Source organism: Salminus brasiliensis, chromosome 2, assembly GCF_030463535.1.
Source record: "Salminus brasiliensis chromosome 2, fSalBra1.hap2, whole genome shotgun sequence".
NCBI classification, from domain to species: Eukaryota; Metazoa; Chordata; class Actinopteri; order Characiformes; family Bryconidae; genus Salminus; species Salminus brasiliensis.
In genome coordinates this window covers 13,103,254-13,128,533 of record NC_132879.1, presented here as the reverse complement: position 1 = coordinate 13,128,533, position 25,280 = coordinate 13,103,254, and the positions used below count along the sequence as shown (strand labels likewise).

General features: G+C 40.8%; 1 protein-coding gene across 3 annotated transcripts in view; it reads right to left on the bottom strand.

Moving 5' to 3' along the window:
* Positions 1–22,122, bottom strand: part of ppp3cb (protein phosphatase 3, catalytic subunit, beta isozyme) — an 82,180-nt gene extending 60,058 nt beyond the window's left edge. The window contains exons 1-2 of one of the 3 annotated variants that reach the window (XM_072668214.1): positions 21,725–22,122; positions 4,034–4,301 (exon numbers count right to left, since the gene is read on the bottom strand). Coding sequence is in view for 2 of the 3 variants with exons in the window: in XM_072668194.1 (XP_072524295.1) it covers positions 21,725–21,779 (55 nt within the window). In the remaining variant the exon portion in view is untranslated. Of the gene's footprint in view, positions 1–4,033; positions 4,302–21,032; positions 21,169–21,724 lie in introns of those variants that run through there. The other 2 variants (XM_072668194.1, XM_072668205.1) reach the window with 2 other exon arrangements.
* Positions 22,123–25,280: the final 3,158 nt, after the last annotated feature.

Below are 25,280 nucleotides of genomic sequence, written 5' to 3'. Positions count from 1 at the left end.
TACATGCTAGATGTGGCCCACAATGAGAACATAGTTGAATTATGCAACCGCATTACTGCACATCCTCTGCTCTAGCTAGGGGCAATATCAGAAACAGGATCTTTATTCACCAAATAGCAAAACACAATGTAATATATGTAATATGAAGCAATAGAAGATATGTGAGGTGCTGGCCAAAGGTTTGTGGAGACCGCTTTAACCCCTTAACACTCCGAGGCACATGCCATTACACACTAAGGTGGATTATTCAGTAACCACAGGAACTTCTGTACAAACTGGTGGGGCTATTCTTTGGTAATTTAAGTTTGTAATAACACTTTTGACCTGCTGGTGGATCATAGGCTTTTGCAGCTGATGCAGGAGTTGAACTCACACAGTTTGCATAATCTCCATAGAAATCCATCGATGATTCAGTGGGATGCTCTGGACTACACATGTTTAAGGTCACCATTTCCAAAACCAAGTCTCAGCAAGAGGGGTATTAAACCCACCAGCATTGGGCCCACCAGCATTGGGCCCACCAGCGCTGGGCTGCACTGTGTTTTCTGGAGTGATGGAGCTGAGCTCCATACATTTGGAATGAGTTGGAGTGGCAAACCTGATCAGCCCCTGACATCAGTACCTGACCTTACTAATGCTTTCATGGCTGAATGTCATAGAATCCTCACAGCAATCTATTAAAATCTAGTGTAAAGCCTTTTTAGAAGAGTAGAAGCTGTTGGTCTGCAGAAAAACTCCCTATTAATAAACTCCCTATTAACAGCAAGAGGGGTATTAAACCCACTAGCACTGGGCTGGGTACAACTGCATTCTATGGACTGATGGAGCTCCATTCTTTACTCATACCTTTGGGATGTGTTGGGGTGGCAAAACTGATTATCCAACATCAGTACTAATACTTTTATGGTTGAAGGCCATAAAGTCCCTTACAACAATCTATCAAAATCTAGTGTGAAGCTCTCCCAGAGGAAAATAAGCTGTTGTTCTGCAGAACCACTCCCTATCTCAACAAATGGCATTTAAAGAGAGCCTGAAACCAGGTTCATATAAAAGATACAATTCTTTCTCCATAATCTACTATCAAAATGTAGTGACTTTTACCAGCACTAACACATCTGATTTTCGATGTCATCCTAATGTACCAGTGGGCAGTGCAATTATTGCATATTTCACCTCCCCCTCCCACCACCCCAGCTATCATCAATAGAGAATACTCAGAGACCCTCCTTGATACTGTAGTTCACTCAGAAATCAAATAAACTTAATGACCAAATTAGTTAGCATAAATGTAATAGTTGTTTATTTCCTGACGTCCTTTTAGATGTGATCGAGAAAGAAAAGCACAAAACTGTGCAAGAATCCAGCCCCCCGGGACTGGAGTTCCCTGGCCCTGCTTTTACGACCACCATTATGACGAATGTCTGATTCCTATGGCCACCATACTTTTAAAGCCCAATTTTCACCACAATTTAGTCCTTTCTAATCCCTACTAGGTAGCAAAAACTCCTTCATCACATTACCCACCCAAAGACTCCAGGGGAGATTCTCTGGGACTCCTGGTCACATATCACTGTGGCATCACCAGGAATCGAATAAGCGATCTCCGGATGACAGAGCCACCACTTAGGAGCAACTTGACTTTGTAAGTTTCTTTAGAACAGAGTATTTCACACTTTGAATGAACTGGATAATTAAGAAACTTTGACACTTTGGTGAAACTGCCCTTCAAAACGATATTATGTAGGATCTTAAAATTACTTTAGTGCTCATTTACCTGTAATAATGTGAATAGCGTCTCATTACTGCTACTCTGGGTTTGGCACCCTGGTTTCTGCACGACATAACTTTGCTGAATTGGGCGGGTCAGTGCTCATGAGAATGGCATAATGTTATGTAACCTACGTCACTTTCGTGTAAAATTATCTGACTCTACCACGTCAGTACACATGCGTCTTTCACTTTAAGTGAGAGTTCTATATCTCTCAGCTTGGTTAATGTAAAAAAATTTTATTTGTGTAATTTTGGGGCATTTCCATTGGCCTATTCATTATGGAATGCTGACTGGTTTATATTATGTCAACAGGCAAAAACAGCAAAAATGGAGATACATATATATATATATATATATATATATATATATATATATATATATATATATATATATATATATAACAATACAATCATAATGGGTTATTTTGACCATGTATGTAGCTATAGTAATTCCACTGTCTAATGTTAAAGCACAAGTATGTTGTAGAAAATTTCTAATATGAACTCCCCTTAATATGAAACCCACTGCAGCAATTCCCACTCCTCTGCTGGGCCGCTTAACAAACACAAAGCCATTTCATGAGTCAGCAAAAGCAGGAGTGCCAGCTCGCTGCAGCAGCTGTATCACGCTTTTTTATGGCAAATATCTGGAACACCTGCAATTAAAGCAGTTGAACTGCAATTAAATCCCACCCCAGGGAAACAAAACTTACCACTTTCTCTACATGGAGAACACTTTCGGCCCCTCGTTGAAATTGGGTAATTTACAGTGCTGAGGTAAGCATACTAGAGGGCAGTCCAGCTGTGTTCACTACACACTCACTCTGAAACACACCAACAGAGGCTCAATCTCATCTGTAGTATTCACTCTAAATATGTGGAGGTGTCTTATGTGGGCTTTGAGAGCCCTTGGTCTAAAGAAGCCATAAGTTCAAGGCCTCCATTTTGGTACTTCAAAAGTTCCTCTCTACAACAGTGGTCACCAACCCCTCTACTGGAGATCTAGCTCCCTACAGACTTTAGTTCCAACTAGTCAGCTTGGCCTGAACCATCTAATGATTCTCTGCTGAAGGGCTTGATGACCTGAATGAGGTCTGTTGGATTTGGCTTAGATGTGAAACCTGCTGAAACCCTGCTCTACAATGAACAACTAAATGACTCAAATAGGGGGCTCTGAGTGGTCCAGCAGACTAAAGCATTGCCACTATGACCTGAATTGCTGGTTTGAATGAGGTATGTTGGATTTGGAGTGACCCGAGGTCCTTGAACCTTCAGCAGCTTGAGGCCTTGTTCTCTCCAGGTGGGCAGATGGCTCGTTCTCTTTGCCCACGTCACCTCAGGATGATTTTGTCCAGAGCGGGTGTCTGCTAGCCGATGCATCAGAGCTTGGTACCCAGCGTTATCCCAAGGAGCATGTTGTTTGCCCTATGACAGTGATGGCAGTTCGAAAAGAGGCGGTGGCTGGTTGGGGATGTGTCAGAGGAGTGTCAGTTCTCACCCTCCCAATTCATAAAAAAATTACTCTGCTTTCTAGGACCTTCAGTCTTTGGGATGGCACTATGCAGTTTAAAAAAGTCTGTTTGGACTTTGAGATCCTTGGGTTCAAGACCTTTAAGGATAAATTCTTTTCTTTAGAGGTTCTACAACAGTGGTCACCAACCCCTCTCCTGGAGATGTACCTTTCTACAGGTTGGTGACCATAGCTCTACAGAGATCAGCTTACAAATTACAAATGATCCTGCTGTCCAGGACATTCAGTCTTTGGCATGGCACAATGCAGTCTCCATAAACAATTACAAAGTACTAGTATAGTGATTACATTGCTTCATATTTGATGTGCTTTGCAACGTCTCAAATACACACTGGTGAATCGATCACTTGACTAGTCCTGTCAGTCTGTCTAAACTGTCTGAGACACATCACGATTCTGACCAATGTGTTTAGAGGGCAACAGTGAACAGTGTTTGCTTATTTGAGGTTCTGCTGGGCTCATCTACAATTGTGAGCTATGGACAACTAGAAAGCATGATAGCTAATCAGGCTTAAGGCTTAACCCTGGTCCTGGAAGAGACCTGGCTCTGCAAATGTAAGTGGTTTCCTCCTCTAATATGGAGCAATCTTTGAAAATAAACATGCTACAAAGTGTTCTTTAATCGATGCAATTGAAGAACTAATATTGATATTATGAAGAACTATTCTGTAATGGTTGATGTTTTTATGGCATCAAGATCTCTTTGTAGCGTCTTAATTTTTAAGAGTGTACCTTCTGCCCAGGATGGGCTTGTTAATTAGCTGATTAGCTGGGTCAGGTGTGTTGGGAGCAGGGGAAACACAAAAATGTGCAGAACAGGGGTCCTCCAGAAAAGAATCAACAAAAAAAGAAGTGGTAAAACTAACATGCTGGGAAGCAGGTTTGAAGAACCAGATAAAATAAGATAAAAGTCTTTAATGGAAAAGGGTAATCCACAGAAACACGATCCAGGTCAAAACCAGAGAGGCAATATAGTCCATGCGATAGGCGGAGATGTAGCCTAGAAACAGAGTTAAGATCAGAATCAATGGAGAGCAGAATCAAGACAACAAACCAAAAGGGCTAGGCAAAAACGAGAGACCCGAGAGCAGAAAAACAGGTCAAAAACACAGTAAGGCTACAAGAGAAGATAGCAACGAATAAACGATGGCAATACTTTGCTCTGAGACATACAAACAAACAGGGTTAAATGCAAAACTAAACAATAAACACGGGTGAGGGTAGTTAGTATTAGGATAGTAGTTTTCTGGTGATGTAGCGCTTGGGAACCGTTCATGATTGGACACTTCAGTCATGGAAGGCTGGGGGAATTCTGGGAAATGGAGTCCTGCACATCCTCAAAGCTAGGAAGCAAACCCAGGAGTGTACCACATGCCAACATACATCATTGCAAGGTCTGCTGATGCAGCCGCTGCTGCATTTGCCTTGTTATCCACCATTTTAGACTTTTTTCTATTTTTTCAGACATAAGTGTCTCCTCCATTTCTGTCTGACACTTTTTTTCTATATTACATACTGCATACTCAAACACTAGTTGGTATTACTAATTATAACACAGTTGAGACGCACCCTTTGATCAGTCAAAGCACCAATAGAGACTCTCAGCTGGAAATGTGATTGGACAGGACATTCAAGGCACACACTGTGATTGGTTGGAGCATCAGTCCTTCTGAGATATCAGTTTTAAGAAGATCAATACTGCAGCAGTGATTAACAAACAATGTGTTATGCAGCTCTACTCTGCAGAGAAATTATCAGACCTGAACGGACTCCTTTAGAGTTCACCTGAAGGAAACTGATGTATTAGACCACTTTATACTGTCCTTTCATAGCATATAGAAAGTGTGCTAAAGAGAGAGAGAGAGAGGGAGAGAGGGAGAGAGAGAGAAGCACAGGGTGAGTATGAGGGAAAGTAGGACAGAAGATGGAAAGCAAGCAACTCTGGGGAAAAGCTTGCTGCTGCTACAGTAAAGCATGTGACTGCTGAACTGGAGCTAAACAGTGCTGGACACTGACCAACCACAAAACCCACAACACTGTCCTGTCCCACAACACCCGGGATTGCACTGCTCCAGTGTCCAGGCCTGGAGATGCTGTGTGTGAACAGAACAGAACTAAGCATCAGTTTGGTGCTTTTCTCCACTTCTTCCCAAAAACTGTGTGCCAGCAGAGCGAAGGAACAGGAGCAGAGAACACTAAAGAGAATGAGCAAGAGAGAGAAAGACAGAGATGACACATAGAGATGAGGCACAGACAAGAAGACAGCGGGAGAAAGAGACAGGAAGTGAGAGAGACAGACAGACAGGAAGTGAGTGTGTGAGAAAGCCAGAGAGAGAGAGAGTGTTTTGCATGTTGATGCTCGAACACACTCTGACCCAGATCGAGAGGAGCTAACGCTGCACACACACGCTTTTGATGGGGGATTTTTAAAAGAGACGTTTGAAGTTGTGCAATTAATGCACACCTCACATATGAAGAGCCATCTGCACGCACACACACATGGCCGAGCTGGTAGGTGAACGGGCACACTGGGAAACAGAGAAAAACGAGCCAGTAAACAGAGAGAGCAGGGATGAGTGACAGCAGGCCAGAAGACAGGCAGACAGACACGATTGGGACAGACAGACGTACTGTGGAGAAAAATAAAGAGTGTGCTTTGAATGATGCCAGAGACAAACTCTGTACTTTTGGTTCCATGGGCCCCGTTCACATCTGGCATTAACATGCGTCCTGGGTGATCCGATCTAAAGTGGCCAGCACAAAGTACAGGTGTGAACGGGGTACAGTGTGACTTGAGAACGCATTGAAATCCGGTTACTCAGACCACATTAGTCGTTGTAGTATGAATGTCAAAGTGTCTTGATGCATCCCAGACAGAAAAGCCCCGCCCACGTCAACTGTGTCAATGCCCCAAACGGAAAATACCTAACAACTGTGAGACCACACCTTCTACCATCCGCACGAGCCATGCCCCTCCTCCAGCAAAAATGATGTGAGAAATTCGATCATAAGTGTTCACAGGAGATGTGTGTTAATGCCAGGTGTGAACAGGGCCATAAAGAACCATGTCTGTAATAAGATGAATGTGTAGAACCATTTAAAAGGTCTGAAGAACTTGTTCGCTTGTTGAGAAGATCCCTCACACTCATACATCGCTATTAAAAATGTAGTTTCTTAATGAAACCAAAAGTGGTTCTTCTCTGGCATCAGTCAAAAACCCCTTTAAAGCACCTTCATTTTTTGGAGTGTGCAGGTAAACAGGCTGGAAAGCAGAGCCTCTGTGTTGGACCAGAGTAACTTCCTGCTAAACGTGGCCTCATTAGGCCAAGGCTCTGTCCCACTCTGCTCGCTCCAAACTCATTGCTACACTATGTGTGTTAAAGGGGCTAAAATTAGCCTCTTCTCTCCTTCTCTTCCTCTCTCCTTTTCTTTTCGATCCACCTTGCTTTGCCTGCTTCCAAACTGAACTAGATTTGCACCTTCTATCCAAGTGCACCGTAGCTGAAGAAGCTGGGACCCCTATAGTGGCAGAGTCATTCTCAGGAACCGGTGGCCTTTGTGAAGACAAACAAAGTGACAATCATTCAACTCTGTAACAGCCATGCGAGCCCATCACATTCAAAAACGTACAGGGTTGAAGGTCTTGTACTAAAATGGTGAATGCCTTTCTATGCAAGCAAAACACAGTGTGTTTTCACATGAGATTTTATTTCTGTAATTGGCACTATGTCCAATGTTTTGATGTGAAAGTTTGTTAAAAAGATTATTAAAGCATTAAACTTCTTAAGATTTCTAATCTGTAACCATATTATTGAAAATATATTAAAATATACTGAGAAGAGGGAAGATAATCTTGAACTGTGTGGTCAAAGAGATGTTGATGATATCACTTCCTCAAAATAATGTCATACTAATCAAATTATTCAATTTTTACAGGAGGAAAATAGCAGTATTATAAGGTTGAAAGAGAGGCAGAAGGACAGAAAATGCAATATTTAAAAGATATAATTTTATAAATATTTAACATTTAAAAAATATAATATTAGAATAAAAAAACACATTTGTGAAGAAATCTTTAAAAAAATTACAATTATGAATGTTAATAAACATTTTGAGTAGACTTACTTTTATTTTTAAGACTTTTAAGATGAACTTTTATTTATTTAATTATTCATTTATTTATTTGTTCAACATTTGCTTTAGCATCACATGCTAAAGACATGTTAAACTATTACTTACTGTGAATCAGTTACATTTCAGTGATTTTCCTAATTAATAATATTTACTATATGTCTAGGGCACTTAACCCTAGCTCTAGGGGACTTAAAGGGCACAGAATCTTGAGGATTGCCCAGCAATAGTGTGGGCCAGTTCTTAACCTAGGGGTGCCAAACCATGGTCCGTAGAGTCCTGATTTCTAAATCAGGGTTACTTTACTTTCGACACATGAGTTTACTCTTTACCATGAGGTAGATTTACTGTTTTAGTAACTGAGTACACCAATAACAGCTTAATTTGTGTGTTTTAACCTGCCATTCAATCTACTGTAAAGAAAAGCTCATTGTAGTGTGTGGTGTAGAATTTGTATATTAAAGAACACTGCTCTTATTGGCTGCCTTAGTAAATGGGTGTAAAAGGGTTTGGCTTTGCGCTGCAGAACAGTGTGCGTCCCAGTTGAATACTAATAACTTGCTAGTTTTTGAGTATGTACTATAGATAAAAGTGTTGAGTATACTCAGATATCCATGGTATGTACTAGGGACCAGACCGCTTTTAGCTTTGGCTCCAATAGACACTATTATCCCACAATGCAATGCATTGCAAACATTCCTCCGGAATTACCTATTTTGGTTATTACTGATCTTACTGCTTGTCAATCATTTTGTTTATTATTACACTTCAACCAGGAGTGTTGGAAAGAGTCTGTTAGTCAATAGTCTTTAGTCATTAATGACCAAAGAAATGTAATATGAAATATAATGTGGAATATAAGTCCATTCATTTCACCATCAGATTTGACCATAAAGGGTTGAGCTTAATCAGGGCTTGTCAAACTGGTCCCTAGGGTTGGCTGGCCTTGCACATACAGTGAGTCCAAGAAGTATTTGATCCCTTGCTGATTTTCTTCGTTGGCCCACTAATAAAGACATGATCATTCTATACTTTTAATGGTAGATGTATTCTTACATGGAGAGACAGAATATTAAAAAGAAAATCCAGAAAATAAATCTAAGGAATATATATTAATTGATTTGTATTTCATGGAGTGAAATAAGTATTTGATCCCTTAGTATTCATTAGCAGTTCTGGCTTTTACAGACCAGTTAGACACTCCCAATCAACTTGTTACCTGACCTGAAGCCACCTGTTCTCACTAATCACTTGTGTGAAAAACACCTGTCCACAGAATCAGACAGATCACACAGATTTCAAGTCTCCAACATGGGTAAAACCAAAGAGCTGTCACAGGACCTCAGAGTCAGAATTGTTGACCTTCACAAAGCTGGAATGGGCTACAAAAAGATTAGTAAGGTGTTGGATGTGAAAGTAACAACTATTGGTGCAATTATCAGAAAGTTTAAAGAGTATAACATGACAATCAACAGACCTCGGCCCGGTGCTCCAAAGAAGATTTCGCCTCGTGGGGTGGCAATGATGCTGAGAACAGTCAGAAATCGTCCTGCAACCACTCGGCAGGAGTTAGCAAATGACCTGAAGGCAGCTGGGACCACAGTTTGCAAGGAAACAATTGGCAACACTTTGCGCAACAATGGATTCACATCCTGCAGTGCCCGAAAGGTACCCCTGCTGAAGAGAGCACATGTGGAGGCGCGCCTCAAGTATGCCAATGATCATTTGAAAGATGAACCAAGTTATTGGGAGAAGGTTTTGTGGTCAGACGAGACCAAAATTGAACTTTTTGGCCTCAACTCCACCCGCCATGTGTGGAGGAAGAAAAATGCTGCCTATGACCCCAAGAACACTGTGCCCACCGTCAAGCATGGAGGTGGAAGCATAATGTTTTGGGGGTGTTTCTCTGCCAAGGGTACAGGGCTACTTCACCGCATCACTGGGAAGATGGATGGAGCCATGTACCGCACAATCCTGAGGGACAACCTCCTCCCCTCTGCCAGGGATCTGAAAATGGGCCGTGGTTGGGTCTTCCAACATGATAACGACCCTAAACATACAGCAAAGGCAACAAAGGATTGGCTCAAGAAAAATCACATTAAGGTCATGGAGTGGCCCAGCCAGTCGCCAGACCTCAATCCGATCGAAAATCTATGGAGGGAGCTGAAGGTCAGAGTTGCCAAGCGACAGCCCACCAACCTTCATGATTTAGAGAGGATCTGCAAAGAAGAGTGGGCCAAAATTCCCCCTGGTGTGTGTGCTAAACTTGTGGTTAACTACAACAAACGTCTCACCGCTGTGCTTGCAAACAAAGGCTTTGCCACTAAGTATTGAGTGTGTTTGGCAAGAGGGATCAAATACTTATTTTCCTCATTGAAATACAAATTAATTAAAATATATTCTTTAAAATTATATTCTGGATTTTTGTCTTGATATTCTGTCTCTCCATGTTAGAATATATCTACCATTAAAAGTGCAGAAGGATAGTGTCTTTATTAGTGGGCAAACAAAGAAAATCAGCAAGGGATCAAATACTTCTTGGACTCACTGTATATTATATCAAGCACTGTCATGAACACTAAATTGCAACACTTGGATTTCCTGTACTGGCATTAAACCTTGTTCTGGATTTGTATATCATTCTGAATGAAGATTCTCCACTGAAAATGTAACCCAGGACTAAATTTAGGCTTAACCAACCAATTGTCAACGAGCCTCTTTATATGCAAAGCTAATCAACATCCGTTTATTGAATTTAGCATATTTAAAAGCTTAGAATGAGTGCACTGCTTCAGGTGAGCACCAGCCTATAAAAAGTTCTTTCATTTACATCTCTTTTATAAAAATAGAAAATTTAGGAGTGTACTGCATGATTTATCATAACATATCAAATTACATCCCATTTCACAATATGCATTTTACTGATTTAATGCAATACAGTGTGTGAAACATAGATTCTTTTTTGTGAATGTGCCACAAGAGATTCCTTTTTGTCTATTCCAACAAATCAGATGTCAGGAAAAATAAACATACACACATTTGGTGACACTGTTTATGTTTTAAGCAGTAATAGCTATGACTATCATATAGTTGTCAGACAGCCAAACACAATTCACTGACATACAGTCACCCACGGCGTGAAGTTAGAAACCAGGTTTGGCATGTGTGAGTGTGTGGTGTGTGCTGTATGTGTAAGGAGTGGAATTCACCATAGTGTCTGAACCATAGACTGTGTTTGTGGGCATGGCAGTGCTTAAGGAAGACTGTAATCTAATGGTAGGTGTTGCTCATCTCAACTATCATATCATTTCCTAATACACCGATCAGTTCTAACATTAAAACCACCTGCCTAATCTTGTGCAGCTCTGACTCCACAAGACATCTGAATGTGTCATGTGGTGTCTGGCACCAAAAAAATAGCAGCAGATCCTTTTAGACCTGTACGTTGTGAGGTGAGGCTGCATCAGTGTTCCTTAAGCATCTATGACCCTGTCACCGGTTCACCACTTGTCTCTTTTTGGAGCACTTTTGGTAGGCAAAGTCCACTCCATATTTTAGCTTTTGTCAAAGTGTCTCAAGTCCTTATACTTATTCATTTCGCCAGCTTCCAGCACATCACTGTTATGATGTTACTGTTACTGACACTTGCTGCCTGACCTATAACCCACCCCTTGGCACCCATTGTAATGAGACGGTGTGCCTAGCCTTTCTCCTAATGATCTACTCCCCCACAGCTAACCTCTTCCAATCAAGGCTTCAGGAATATGTGAATGTTCCAGACTGTTGAATGTTTGAACTAAACTCTGCAGGGTGGTAGATCACCAGGACCAGAGCTGGGCACTCCTGAGAGCGCATCACTTTCAGTGTGTTCTGAAAACCTTCCTTGTAACTTAGAGATTTTTTCTGTCAGGTACAAACATATATGGATGTACTCGCCCCCCGTACACGTCCGGGTCAGCACATTCCACATCTGAGAACTCCACCGAGATCCACTGCTCCACAGCTCAATGCTGAGGGGCTTTATACCTCTCTAGTCCTTGCTGGCATTAGCCATGGTGCCAATGGGTTCATGTTTTTTCTGCTCCAAAGAGTCCTATTCCATTGGCAATACTTCTCCACAGGGACTAGACAAGCTGTGCACTTTATGTGCATTTGCACATTAGTGTCAGCAATAGGTGCAACCTAAAATAGCTGAATGCGTTCATTAGAAGAGGAGTCTACAAATATGTGAACATATAGTGCATATTGATAATGCAAAAAAAAAACTAAAAAAATGGCAACTTTACAGGAGAAGAAAACCACCCTTCCTAACGTCAAAGTCAATGCAAACATTTTAATACCCTTTTGGAGCATTTCTTTTGGTCCAATCATCATGAAATTCTGATATAATGTAAAGAACATCTGCCAGATTCACATTACGCCAAGAAATGACACAACAGATCTGACCATTCAAGACATCTGAAGGCATTCTGCAGTGTCTGGCACAATGGCTGCAGATCCTTTAAGTTCTCTAAGTTGTGAAGTGGGGCCTCCATGAGCATCAGTTAGCCTTAAAGGCTCATGGCCCTGTTGCCAGTTCTCCAGGTGGTCCTTTCTTGAACCACTTTTGGTAGGTACTAACCACTGCATACCAGAAAAAAACACAAGCTTGATGTTTTGGATATGTTCTGACCTAGTCGTCCAGCCATCACAATTTGGCCCTTGTCAGAGTGGCTCAGATCCTAATGCTTGACCATTTTTCATGATTTTATCACATTTGGTTTAAAATTAGTTAGGGAAAACTAGGGACTTAAACTTAGGATTCTAACTTAGGACTTAGTACAGACTTTACGCACCAACTTAAGTAGAAATTTATGAATAACTTGGATTGGTACTGGAATCAGCCCAGCACTCTCTGTGCAAGTGGAGTGATTTTGTTGCTCTGGGGTAAGATGTAATTGAATTTCGCTACAATTCTACTGTGATTGGCCTTAATTGCATACGCAGTAGTCTGCAATGGAGCCCTGCAAAGGCCAATATCACAATAACAACACACACTCAAATTTCAGAAAACGGAGACTACAATTACAGTGTTACAGTATTTTCCATGCCATTACTTGCGTGCATGTGTGTGAAAGAACTTCCTCCTGTGCATCATTATGCCACAACTGTAGTGTTGCACCACAAATTAAACCAAGGTGGCCCTCCTCATAAACAACAGTGGACTCTGCTCCAAAGCATTACAGCTATAACAAAACAACAAGAGCACTTGTGTTGAATGAGAGCGTAAGAGAGCTCAATCTGAACTCAGCAGGGCCTATATCCAACTCTGCCGAGGCTCATTTAACACCAGTGATTGTTCTATGCAGAGATGCATACTGCCTACCATTGCGTCACCCACTGGCTACTGGCTATATCGTTGCATCAGGCAGGTATGTGCCGTTCGCTAATAGGGTGCTTCCATTATTACATTTAGAGCATGAGGCATACAAGGTCATCTCCTCATCCTATAAGGGCCGTCCGCATTACGCTGTTATTCTCCCATCCACTCCCGTCTTTGTAATCACCAGCGTTTTTCCCCTGAGAACTAGGGCTGTCACGATTACTTGATTATGCTTGATAACTTGATTTAAAAAACATTCATCAAAATTTACCTTCTGTATCATGAATTATTAGCAGTTTGCATGTTGATTAGAGGCAGCATTTAACCAACATCTGATATCGGAATGGGTCTGATACCATCAGAAAATGCTGTATGGGATATCAGAGGGAAAAATAATGACTCAGATCTGATCTACCCAAATCTACCCTAGAACAGCCTCACAGTCACACGGTGAGCTGCTGTGTTGTTAGCTGTGGAGTTAGGGTTGCCACCCATCATATAAAATACAGAATCGTCCTTTATTTGGCACTTAATGTTGAGTCTCGTATTGAACCAATTTTGTTCCCTATTTCCATAAATGTCCAATACAGACAAGAGTGGGAAGAGGCACATCCTAGGATGGACAGCATCAGTGGAGATGATTACAAGCCAAATTGTAAAATGCACATAGCTTATTTTAGTAGACTACTGTGGTTTGATTGATTGTTTAGAAAGTTGAGTTTTTACAGTCGAATGAATGATCGTTTCTTTAATATTCAGTAGTATTAGCTAATATAAATATTATATGTGGGCATTTACATTTACAGAACAAATCATACTAATGGAATAATAGTTAATAAATAAATACATCAGTTAAAAGAAAACATTTATTCTTACTTTTACTAGATTTAAAATGTGTGTATTTGGGCCCGTGGTGGCAATTCCTTATTTGCATTTCTGAAAGGTGGCAACCCTATGTAGAGTAGTAGAGTGTTTTAGTAGTTTTAGCACAATAGACTAGTTCTAGATGCTCATCTTAAGTGAAGAGTTCGCCAACAACTTATCATTCATCATTCAAATGCCGTTGATTAGCCACAACATGTCTGATATCTGAAGTTTAGATGGGATATGCTAAGCTAACATTGCTAATAAACATGGGACTGAAGGCCAAAGTCAGACAAAAAACACAGGTCAAGTTTTGAAAATGAACACATGTATTTTAATGTCTTTCATGTCGGGTCTGCAACTGGCAGAGTGCGACAGTGTGTAAAGTTTTTACACGTCACAGATGCATTATCATCGACTTTGTATGTTTATTTTTTTTAAGTTTGTCTAGTTGCATCCTAGTCTGTTCATGTCCACAAAGAACGGTGACTTATGGCTTCCCTCGCTAATGGGCACTCGTGTGGAGGAGGGAAATTAAAGAGCAGAAGCAGGCCAAGAGCAGAGAAAATAAATCAAAGAGTGGGAATTTGAGAATTGTGCAGTTTACAGAAAACAGATGGCAAAAAAAAAACATGTCAGACATGGTTCCACTACATTAAAAATCACATCCGTTTCCCCCAAAAACTTGGTGTGAATAGGCCTTTAGACCATCACCACTCTCTTCTGTGTAAATATCCGACCAAAACATCTCTCAACCTGCCGAAAACACATTGTCAGATATTTTCAGCAAATAAACAAAGATATTTTTGGGCGTGAAATACCTAAATACTCTGTTTCATGAAAAACACACACATCCTCTGCTGAAATTAGCCAAATTACCAATCAATCCTGATATTTTATCTCTACAAACAACCCATGGGGTTCATTTAGAAGGTGTGTATGTGTGTCAGGGAGAACTCTCTACTCTCCAAACCCTATAAAACATATAATATAATACAAATAATTAATATTTACCTAGATTGTTTTTGCCAAACATTGATACAAAGTTAGTAATAACAAAGTATGATGAAATATGGTGGCGGTATCATCAAATACCATCATAATTTATATAAATGCAGGTATAATTCCAATATTTTAATATTATTAATAATATTATTAATAATATTGTTATATTTTCTAAATCTCTGTTAGATTTGAGTTTTTATTGCTATGTTGTTGCATAACCTACACCAACTGCTATAGCCCAATTTTAGATGCTCATCTCAAGTGAAACATTTGCCAACAAACTTGATTTATCACTCACGCTGTCGATCAGTCAAGGCATGTCTGATTTCTGAAGATGGCTTCTTTAGTTTAGAACGAGAGATGCTAAACCAATGTTGCCAACAAACCATGGACACAGACTATCACATGAATGACTTTAAATACACTTCAAAATGCTGTACATACAGTCTTATGCAAAAGTTTGGGCACCCCTGGTCAATGTGTGCTAATAAGGAAACAAATTCAAACATTTTTTTTTTACATTTTAGACACAATTTCTATTTGTTTTCCAAAATTCATACAGTGTTAAACATAAAACATAACAGTTATGTTCCTTTAATGTAGCATTCACCACACTTAAATTGTACATAAACAGTAGATGTGCTTTAGTATGTTTTGGAATAAGTAGTAATGTGTCTGTAGAGCTGCAAACTTATTTACCATTAGAAAATCAAAAATGTATGCAAAAACGCATTCGCATAAGACAATATTTATGTTCAAATGTACATAATTGTAAGTGTTTTTAAGGCCATACATGTTTAGTAAAGTCATTTTTTAAAATGAATAATTCTGATCAGTCTAGTAAGGGTCAAGCCAGTAGATTGTCTGTTTACTAATACAATCAAGACAATTAAGACCTACTGAATTAACAGAGGAGAACCCTGAACCCTCCAGCCTATCAACAGTGAGACACATGTGTGAAAGCACATGTATGATGCTGCTGGTGTCAGTGACTGCGTTTTTCATGGTATGCTATGTTTTAGCAGCATTTTAGCAGAGCCCCATCCATCCTCTGCCATGAGCCTAATTCCCTGTCTGTTCCACTTCTCATCCTCTCCCCTTCTTCTTGCATTCTCTCGCTCTTTTCTTCGCCTTCCCCTCAGAAACACATCCTGTCATTTTACAGCATGCTCTTATATCACAATTCGTCATATCTTTCCACTCCACAGTCTGCTCAGGTGCCAGTGTTGGAGCCGAAGGCCTATATGACATATGACATAAAGTCAAAAGCAGTAAATATCTCTCTCTCTCTCTCTCTCTCTCTCTCTCTCTCTCAGTGTGTGTGTAATAATTCCTGGTATGAATGTAATTCAGCGAGAACACGTTTACATTAAAGCAAACAAAAAATGTACTTGCAAATAATTACCTTCTCTTTTTCGATACTGACACTGAAATCTTGCATATCAACCAATACTGATCCAATATTGTACTTAAAGAAAACGATGAAGCTTCAAAGTTAGCTGTTTTAAATTAAAGTGCTTCACTTAAAGCAACATTATGTAGCAATTATACTTTAAAGTAGCAGCTTCAGAATCATTGTAATGTGCCACTGACTGTAACAGGGAGAATGGCGTCTCACAGCTCCTGCACTACAAAACTTTGTAGGACCTGCACAAGACTGTGCCAGACTGCCGAGTCATATTTGTGTAAAATTCTGTAATATTACTCAGTCCACCGCCTCAGTCCACATGATTCTTTACTTTAGATGCCAGTTCTGTATCTCTCAGCTTGTCAACAAATGCTTGTCTAAAGCTGCCCATGAGGGGGCAATCAAAGCATGATTTGCATTTATAGCAGTGGAGTAACAGTGAATTACACTCCCCAACTGTACCCCATACTGCTGCATACTAAAGCCAACCTGGAGATAAAAAACCCTTTAACGCTAACAGAGCAGCGTTCACACTTACTCTAACAACCCATACTAACAGAGCAGTTCACACTTACTCTAACAACCCAGACTAACAGAGCAGTTCACACATACTCTAACAACCCAGACTAACAGAGCAGCGTTCACACTTACTCTAAAAACCCAGACTAACAGAGCTGCGTTCACACTTACTCTAACAACCCAGACTAACAGAGCAGCGTTCACACTTACTCTAACAACCCAGACTAACAGAGCAGCGTTCACACTTACTCTAACAACCCGTACTAACAGAGCAGTTCACACTTACTCTAACAACCCAGACTAACAGAGCAGCGTTCACACTTACTCTAACAACCCGTACTAACAGAGCAGCGTTCACACTTACTCTAACAACCCAGACTAACAGAGCAGCGTTCACACTTACTCTAACAACCCGTACTAACAGAGCAGTTCACACTTACTCTAACAACCCAGACTAACAGAGCAGTTCACACTTACTCTAACAACCCAGACTAACAGAGCAGCGTTCACACTTACTCTAACAACCCGTACTAACAGAGCAGTTCACACTTACTCTAACAACCCAGACTAACAGAGCAGCGTTCACACTTACTCTAACAACCCATACTAACAGAGCAGTTCACACTTACTCTAACAACCCATACTAACAGAGCAGTTCACACTTATTCTAACAACCCAGACTAACAGAGCAGCGTTTACATTTACTCTAACAACCCGTACTAACAGAGCAGTTCACACTTACTCTAACAACCCATACTAACAGAGCTGCGTTCACACTTAGTCTAACAACCCGTACTAACAGAGCTGTGTTCACACTTAGTCTAACAACCCGTACTAACAGAGCTGCGTTCACACTTACTCTAACAACCCAGACCAACAGAGCAGCGTTCACACTTACTCTAACAACCCAGACTAACAGAGCAGCGTTCACACTTACTCTAACAACCCGTACTAACAGAGCAGTTCACACTTACTCTAACAACCCGTACTAACAGAGCAGTTCACACTTACTCTAACAACCCATACTAACAGAGCTGCGTTCACACTTACTCTAACAACCCAGACTAACAGAGCAGTTCACACTTATTCTAACAACCCAGACTAACAGAGCAGTGTTCACACTTACTCTAACAACCCAGACTAACAGAGCAGTTCACACTTACTCTAACAACCCAGACTAACAGAGCAGTTCACACTTACTCTAACAACCCAGACTAACAGAGCTGCGTTCACACTTAGTCTAACAACCCATACTAACAGAGCAGTTCACACTTACTCTAACAACCCATACTAACAGAGCAGTTCACACTTACTCTAACAACCCGTGCTAACAGAGCAGTTCACACTTACTTTAACAACCCAGACTAACAGAGCAGTTCACATTTACTCTAACAACCCGTACTAACAGAGCAGTTCACACTTACTCTAACAACCCGTACTAACAGAGCTGCGTTCACACTTAGTCTAACAACCCGTACTAACAGAGCAGTTCACACTTACTCTAACAACCCGTACTAACAGAGCTGCGTTCACACTTAGTCTAACAACCCATACTAACAGAGCAGTTCACACTTACTCTAACAACCCGTACTAACAGAGCTGCGTTCACACTTAGTCTAACAACCCGTACTAACAGAGCAGTTCACACTTACTCTAACAACCCAGACTAACAGAGCAGTTCACACTTACTCTAACGAACCGTACTAACAGAGCAGTTCACACTTACTCTAACGAACCGTACTAACAGAGCAGTTCACACTTACTCTAACGAACCGTACTAACAGAGCAGTTCACACTTACTCTAACAACCCAGACTAACAGAGCAGTTCACACTTACTCTAACAACCCAGACTAACAGAGCAGTTCACACTTACTCTAACAACCCAGACTAACAGAGCAGTTCACACTTACTCTAACGAACCGTACTAACAGAGCAGTTCACACTTACTCTAACGAACCGTACTAACAGAGCAGTTCACACTTACTCTAACAACCCAGACTAACAGAGCAGTTCACACTTTCTCTAACAACCCAGACTAACAGAGCAGTTCACACTTACTCTAACGAACCGTACTAACAGAGCAGTTCACACTTACTCTAACGAACCGTACTAACAGAGCAGTTCACACTTACTCTAACAACCCAGACTAACAGAGCAGTTCACACTTTCTCTAACAACCCAGACTAACAGAGCAGCGTTCACACTTAAAAACAAGGCTCTGTCTGGATACAGTTTTTCCTACATGCTTGAGAGTTAGCCTTGCCAGCGCAACAGTACCAGTACTAAAGTAATCAGCAAGCAGAGTACTCAGACTAGTGACTGTAGTCTATAGGAGACGCAAACATGTTCCTTTGTGTGCATGCTCTGGATGTTCAGTCAGTCGAATACAATGCAGCACGTTGCCATGTTATGCCATAAAATACACGGCCATGTTACTGTAATTACTATGCCATCATAGTGTTATTAATGCAGTTAACAGATGGCCTCGCTCCGCTCTGCCTCAGCCTAATGCGGAACACATAATAACCACTAAAAATGATTGATTTGGACATAGGTTGTCTGACTAATTACGTGAGAGTGTGTTTGTATCTTGTGAATCCGCAGTGAAGTTCCCCCTGAACATCATTCCTCAGTTCACAGCACTGCTCTGCGCTGTCTTGGAGACCCCCCCCCCCCCCCCCCCCCATTCTGGCTCTCATCTTGTCCTGTCTCGGCCCCCTCACACGCCTCACATCTGCAGCTTTTTGGTCTCACAACACTTCTTGCCAGGCCTGCGACCCGCTAGGCGATCTTACAGTAAGCATATGCCATAATATAATTATTTAATGGTGAACGGCATATGCTGCTGAATAATTTTGGTCGGCTGCAATCCCTTGATGAGGGATAGCCCATTTAGAGTGGATCCCAATGAGACTTCTCTCTCTCCCACCCTCCCTCCCGCTCTCTACCCCTCTCTCTCTCTCTCTCACCCTCCCTCCCTCTTTCTCTCATTCTGTCCACTCACTGACTGCCAACAGTTCTGCTCTATGCCACACCGTCTTCCCAAATAACACAATTCCATTACAGAGAAAGTAAAAGCAAATGGCTAAATGCATTTAGGTTAGTGTTTTAAAGCCATCACTTTTTGCATAGTGGTTTCACCACCAACATAGCATTCACTTGCACCAGTGCTGATATCCAATCGTTTTTCAGGGAGGCACCTATATGGGAATTGTGGACGATGCTAATGTCTAATTTTGATACAAACATTAAATTAAATTAAATGTTCTGGAATTAGCCTTTCAGTTTTCCATACATATACCTGCCGATACTGACACAAACATTCAATGCAGATGGTCATGGGATTAGTACTATATAGAACTATTACTTTATAAAGGCTTTAAAAAGGGGTGATATCCCTGATATGGGAATTGTTGGTCAATGCCAATATCTGTATCTGTTTTCCATGCACATATCATTCCAGAGAAATAAAACAGTGTTGAGGCCTATACATAGGGATACACTGATATGGGAATTGATACTGATACTGACATTTCTTAAATGTTATGGAATTAGCATACCAGAGAAATATACCAGCATAAATGCATATAAATGTGGATGCAATAATAGAAAGAATTGTAGATCAGTGGCAATAATGATAGTTTTCCATGTACATTTACACTGATACAGATGCAAACGGTTATTAAATGTTTTTGGATTAAAAGTTGCATTACAGAGAAATATAGAGATATAGAGGCTCTTAAACAGGGATGCACTGATATCAAAACTGTGGATATACAGAATCTTGGCTACATCTACCTGGATTAGCATTACAGAGAAATGCAACACTTGCGGAGGGTGCATCAAAATGAATAAAATGCACATTTGGCCACAGTACCCCGGCAGCACCTAAACGTTCTGCCCTGAATAAATCTATAAGTATCAGTTTGAAATATCTAAGCAATTATCAGCCGATATCAATACGATTCTGATGTCATGGTGCATCCCCAATTCCCAGCCATGTCCTCATCTGGAATAGCTTAGATCCAGCAGGTCTACACTATTAAAATCCATCTCTCTCTCTCTCTCTCATATATATATATATATATATATATATATATATATTTGCCAGCCTATCTATTTGCTTCCCTAACGTAAACCAACAATGATGATGATGCACGATGCAGGCCATCTGTATCTGTATGGAGTGTCAATGTCATCAAGCCCACAGTCGAGCCTTCATCCATATGTGGGCAGCATCTACAAAGCAAGCCTCCTGCTTGGCTCATAACAGCCAACGCTTTCGATTGACACGTCCCAAAAGCCATGCAAGCCATAACGTTCACTTAACCGTAAAACGTCACACACCAAAACACACAGACACAGGGGCTACGTATAGCCACCGAATCGCCCAGGCTAGCTGGCGCAGCTCGTACGCATCGTTCAAACGCAGACTCTTTACCTTTAAGTCTTCCTTTCGCTGTCATCGTCAAAGTGCCAAAAAATATTTCATTGGAGATGCTAATCTCTCCCCTCTCTCTCCCCCTCTCTCTCTCTCCCTCTCTCTCTCTCTCTCCACTCTCTCTCCCACACACACGCTCTCTCACGTATTCACCAGCAAGGCGCAAGCGCGCTGTTCCATCCCTCTATCCATCCCTCCATCCCTCCAGCCCTCCAGCCAGCCAGCCAGATAGCTAGATAGCCGGGCTACGTTTAGGAAAAGCTACGAGGATTGGCTGATAGAAAATGCGCGATGAAATGAGATAAACGCATAATAAAGACTACAGGAGGGTCACATCACAGCCCATGATGTCCACGCTGAAGGCTGGGAGTGAGTTTGCCTCTTTGTAGCTAGCTTGATTTTCGACTTTTCCGTTCCACCTTAAATGGCACAACAGTTACGTTCGAGCGCCCGAGACGCCAGACTGTAACTGGTGCAGCATTTAAGGTGGAACGGAAAATTCGCAAACGAGGCGGATGAGGGAGAACAAATCGTCGTTTGTGCACAAAAATATCACCGAACATCCATCAAAACATACAAATATGCGTGTTAACTACCGAAACACCACCACGACCACCTTGTGTCCCAGCAAATCAGCCGTCTAAGCCCACCCAGCAGCAAATATGATTTGATGCCCACACACCAATACTCACATTTAATCACCCTATCCGAGGGGTTCAAACCCATGACTGCGTTTGACATCTTCATGGGCTTGTGGCGGTGCTCCTTCTCCCTCCTTCTCCCTCACGGAGAGCTGCTGTGGCTCGGCTGCAGCAGCAGCAGCAGCATCACTCGGTGCGTCTTTACGCCTGTGCTCGCCAAGGAGATGGAGATGGAGATGAAGAAAAGGAAGGAGAAGAAGGAGCAGGAGTGCAGCAGCTGTCACTCTGGACTGGTTTGAAAGACAAAGAGAGACAGAGAGAGAGAGAGAGAGAGAGGAAGGGCAGAAAGAAATAGAGACAGGGTAGGGTGGACTGGTCCACGAATAGATATCTAGATAGGTGGATTGATGGATGGATGGATAGAGTGATGGATGGAGTTGGAGGATAGAGAGAGGGGGGGGGGGGGGGCGAATACTTGTGCTCACTTTAGGGTTTCCTCGACACGCTGCTGCTGTTGCTACTGCTGCACCACCCCGACATGGCGAAGGCAGGAACTCCCACGCACGCGCTTCCACGCGCTGCCTCGTGCTGCCATCAGGTGGAGGCGCACGAGATAGAGGGGTTCCCTGCATCCTCTGGTCCACGTCTGGTATATTTATATATATAGTGTGCGTATATATATATATACGCACACTATATGTCCAAATGTTTGAGGACAGCCTTTCTAATGAATGCATTCATTAGAAAAGCATTCATTAGCTACTTTGGGTTGCACCTATTACTGAAACAGATGTGCAAATGCACACATTTATTGTCAATTGGACACTCTGGAGCAGATAAACATAAACCTTTCGCCGCCATGCCTAAAGCCAGGTGTGGGATATAAAGCCATCCAGCACCAAGCTGTGGGTAAGTGGACCTGTGTTCTCTGGAATGATGGGATGAGGTGGGTTGATGATTATCCCATATCCTGTCCTGCCCTAACGCTCTTGTCGCTGAATGCAATCAAATCCTTACAGGAATGCTCCAAAATCTAGTAAAATCTTTGGACAGTAGACAGTTACACAAACAATACACTTTTTATTTATTATACCATTGGTTGAGAAGCAGGTGTCCCAATACTTCTGTCCATTTATACATAGGTGAATATATACGATGGTAAATAGAATGGTGTTGTAGTCATAAAATCTGTATTGTAATCATGATGAACCCTGGTTCCTTTCGCCACCACAGTAAAAAGATTGCAGTTTATTTACTTTGCAAAGCAGCTATTAAAGGGGAACTCTATCAAACTTTCAACATTTCAGCATCAGTAAATTATTTAGATGTAAAAAAAAGAAAAATACACCCAGAGTGGTTTGGCGTGAAATGTTCTGTTCTATAGAAACGTACTCCATACTGAAACCAGTACTAGCTTTGTTATTGCACTCATGCCTTACTAAAAACAAGGCACAGTGTATTATATGTTATGTATTGTGCATATTTTGTTTCTAGGTATCAGTACAGACTTTTGTATCTGGCAGTTTTTAAGCTTGAGGTATCTCCGGACTCTCAGATTTCAGATCCTCTGCTTGAACAGCAAAGCATGTTTGTAGGTCGCTCTGGATAAGAATGTCTGCTAAGTGTCATAAATGTAAATGTAGAGTAGTGGGTAACAACACTGCCTTCCTCGAGGCAGAATAGGGTTTGACTCCCTGGCAGACAAACACACCACACTACACCAATAAGACTCCTAACTCTGCATTCTCCTACTTGTGTAACATGTAAGCCGCCCTGGATAAGAGCAGCAGCCAAATGCTGTAAATGAAGAAATCCTTGTAGTACTACTAGTTATTTTTTATGAGTGAAAAACAGTTTTTATTTTAGTCATTTTCACCAGTGACTTTACATCACAAGGCCTTGTCTTTAGGCCTTGTATTTATTCTGTTTTGTAACAACAGAATGTAAAATAACACTGTATATTTTAAACAAATGTGTACATTTTATACATAAAAATAAGACACCCCATTAAATCTTGTTTTTAATATATTTAAGCATTTGGACATTTGAACTTCATTTGAACAATATTGAGAGATAGAGGTAATATAACTAAACACATACAACTGAAGATACCTCTTAAAAATAATTTTAAATATATATAGTTAATTAAAAAACACCCTTTTAATATGTCCGGTTAGAACACCCCCACATTTTTTACTACTTAAAATATCTAAAATTAGAATCAGGTGGAGCACATCAGCTATAGATGATAGGAACATGGTTAGAGAGATTGAAAAAGATCTCAGATCAATAAGAAATCAGCTGTTCCAATCTTCACTAAATAATTTACAAGTAAAACAACTGCCCACATGACCAGGTCAGGCCGTCCTAGCAAGACCAGAACCGCAAGATGTGTAACAAAGTCTCCTGCTCTACAGGCAGCTCCTGCCACAGTTGATGTTAAAGTACAGGATCTACCAAAAAAAAAATCCTGCAGGAGTTAGTTTTTTTATAGGAGGTGTGCAAGGAGGTAACGCTTGTTGCACAAAGCTACTGTTTACATTTCTGTTGAATGCTAACTTAATTTTGTTGAAGGTTCAACCTATCTATCTTATCAGAGCTACTTTAAAAATGCTTCATAATGCATCAAACCTCAGATGCACATTCTTGGATATCGCTAGCATTTTCCATTGCAATTTTAGAGTTAGAATTAGTGTAATTGCGGTTAAGCTGTTCATTGTTGTTGTAATTGGGAGCTCACGCTGACTTTTTATAAAATGCATTCGGATGTTCATTCTGTCCATTATGCTGCTATTTACAAACCCCTCAGGTGAACACATGCCTCCATTGTTGATTGTTTGTTGGTTTAAGGGCCATAGTGGACTGAATGTTTATGCCAAAGCTTTACAGAGACTTTGTTTTTATGCCTAAATCGTTTCTAATGCAAATGCAACCTTTGACCCACAGAGATAAGTCAGTGCACGAACACTGCACAGGAGTTTGCTGATTGATGGCTGGCTCATTGTTTGGACATGTCTTTTCACACCTTCATTGTTGTCTAACTGTTGTTTTAAGGAGTATAAATAAACTAATGTGATGTAAAGGCTTTAGACAGAGTGAAGCGAAGAACAGAACTGTACTGATCCTGAGGCAAACTACAGTGTTACAGTAGCAGGAACATAAGACACTGAACAAACCTATTTTACATATCAGACAAATAAGATACAAAGAGCATATATATTTTGCATATATATATATATATATATATATATATATTGCAATTACAATTGATCAACATCTAAATTATTATTTATATATATATAATCATTTAGATGTAGATTCATTGTACTATTATTTTTTTATTATTATTATTATTTACATGTATGTCTGTATTAGTTGTTTTAATTTTTTATCTGGGCTTTTCATAGCTGTAAATAAAAATGATATTAATCAAAAGCAAAAGTGGGTTTACTTTACAGTAATTAAAACAGAGCTGCTTATTTGCTTGTAAAGCCCTCCTAATAATGACAGAAGAAGGTTGGTGAAGAAGGAATGTCCTTGGTTCTTGTTGGTTTTTTAAAATGTGTCCAATGCTCAGAAATGGTATCCTGTGTTTTTGGGTTAATAT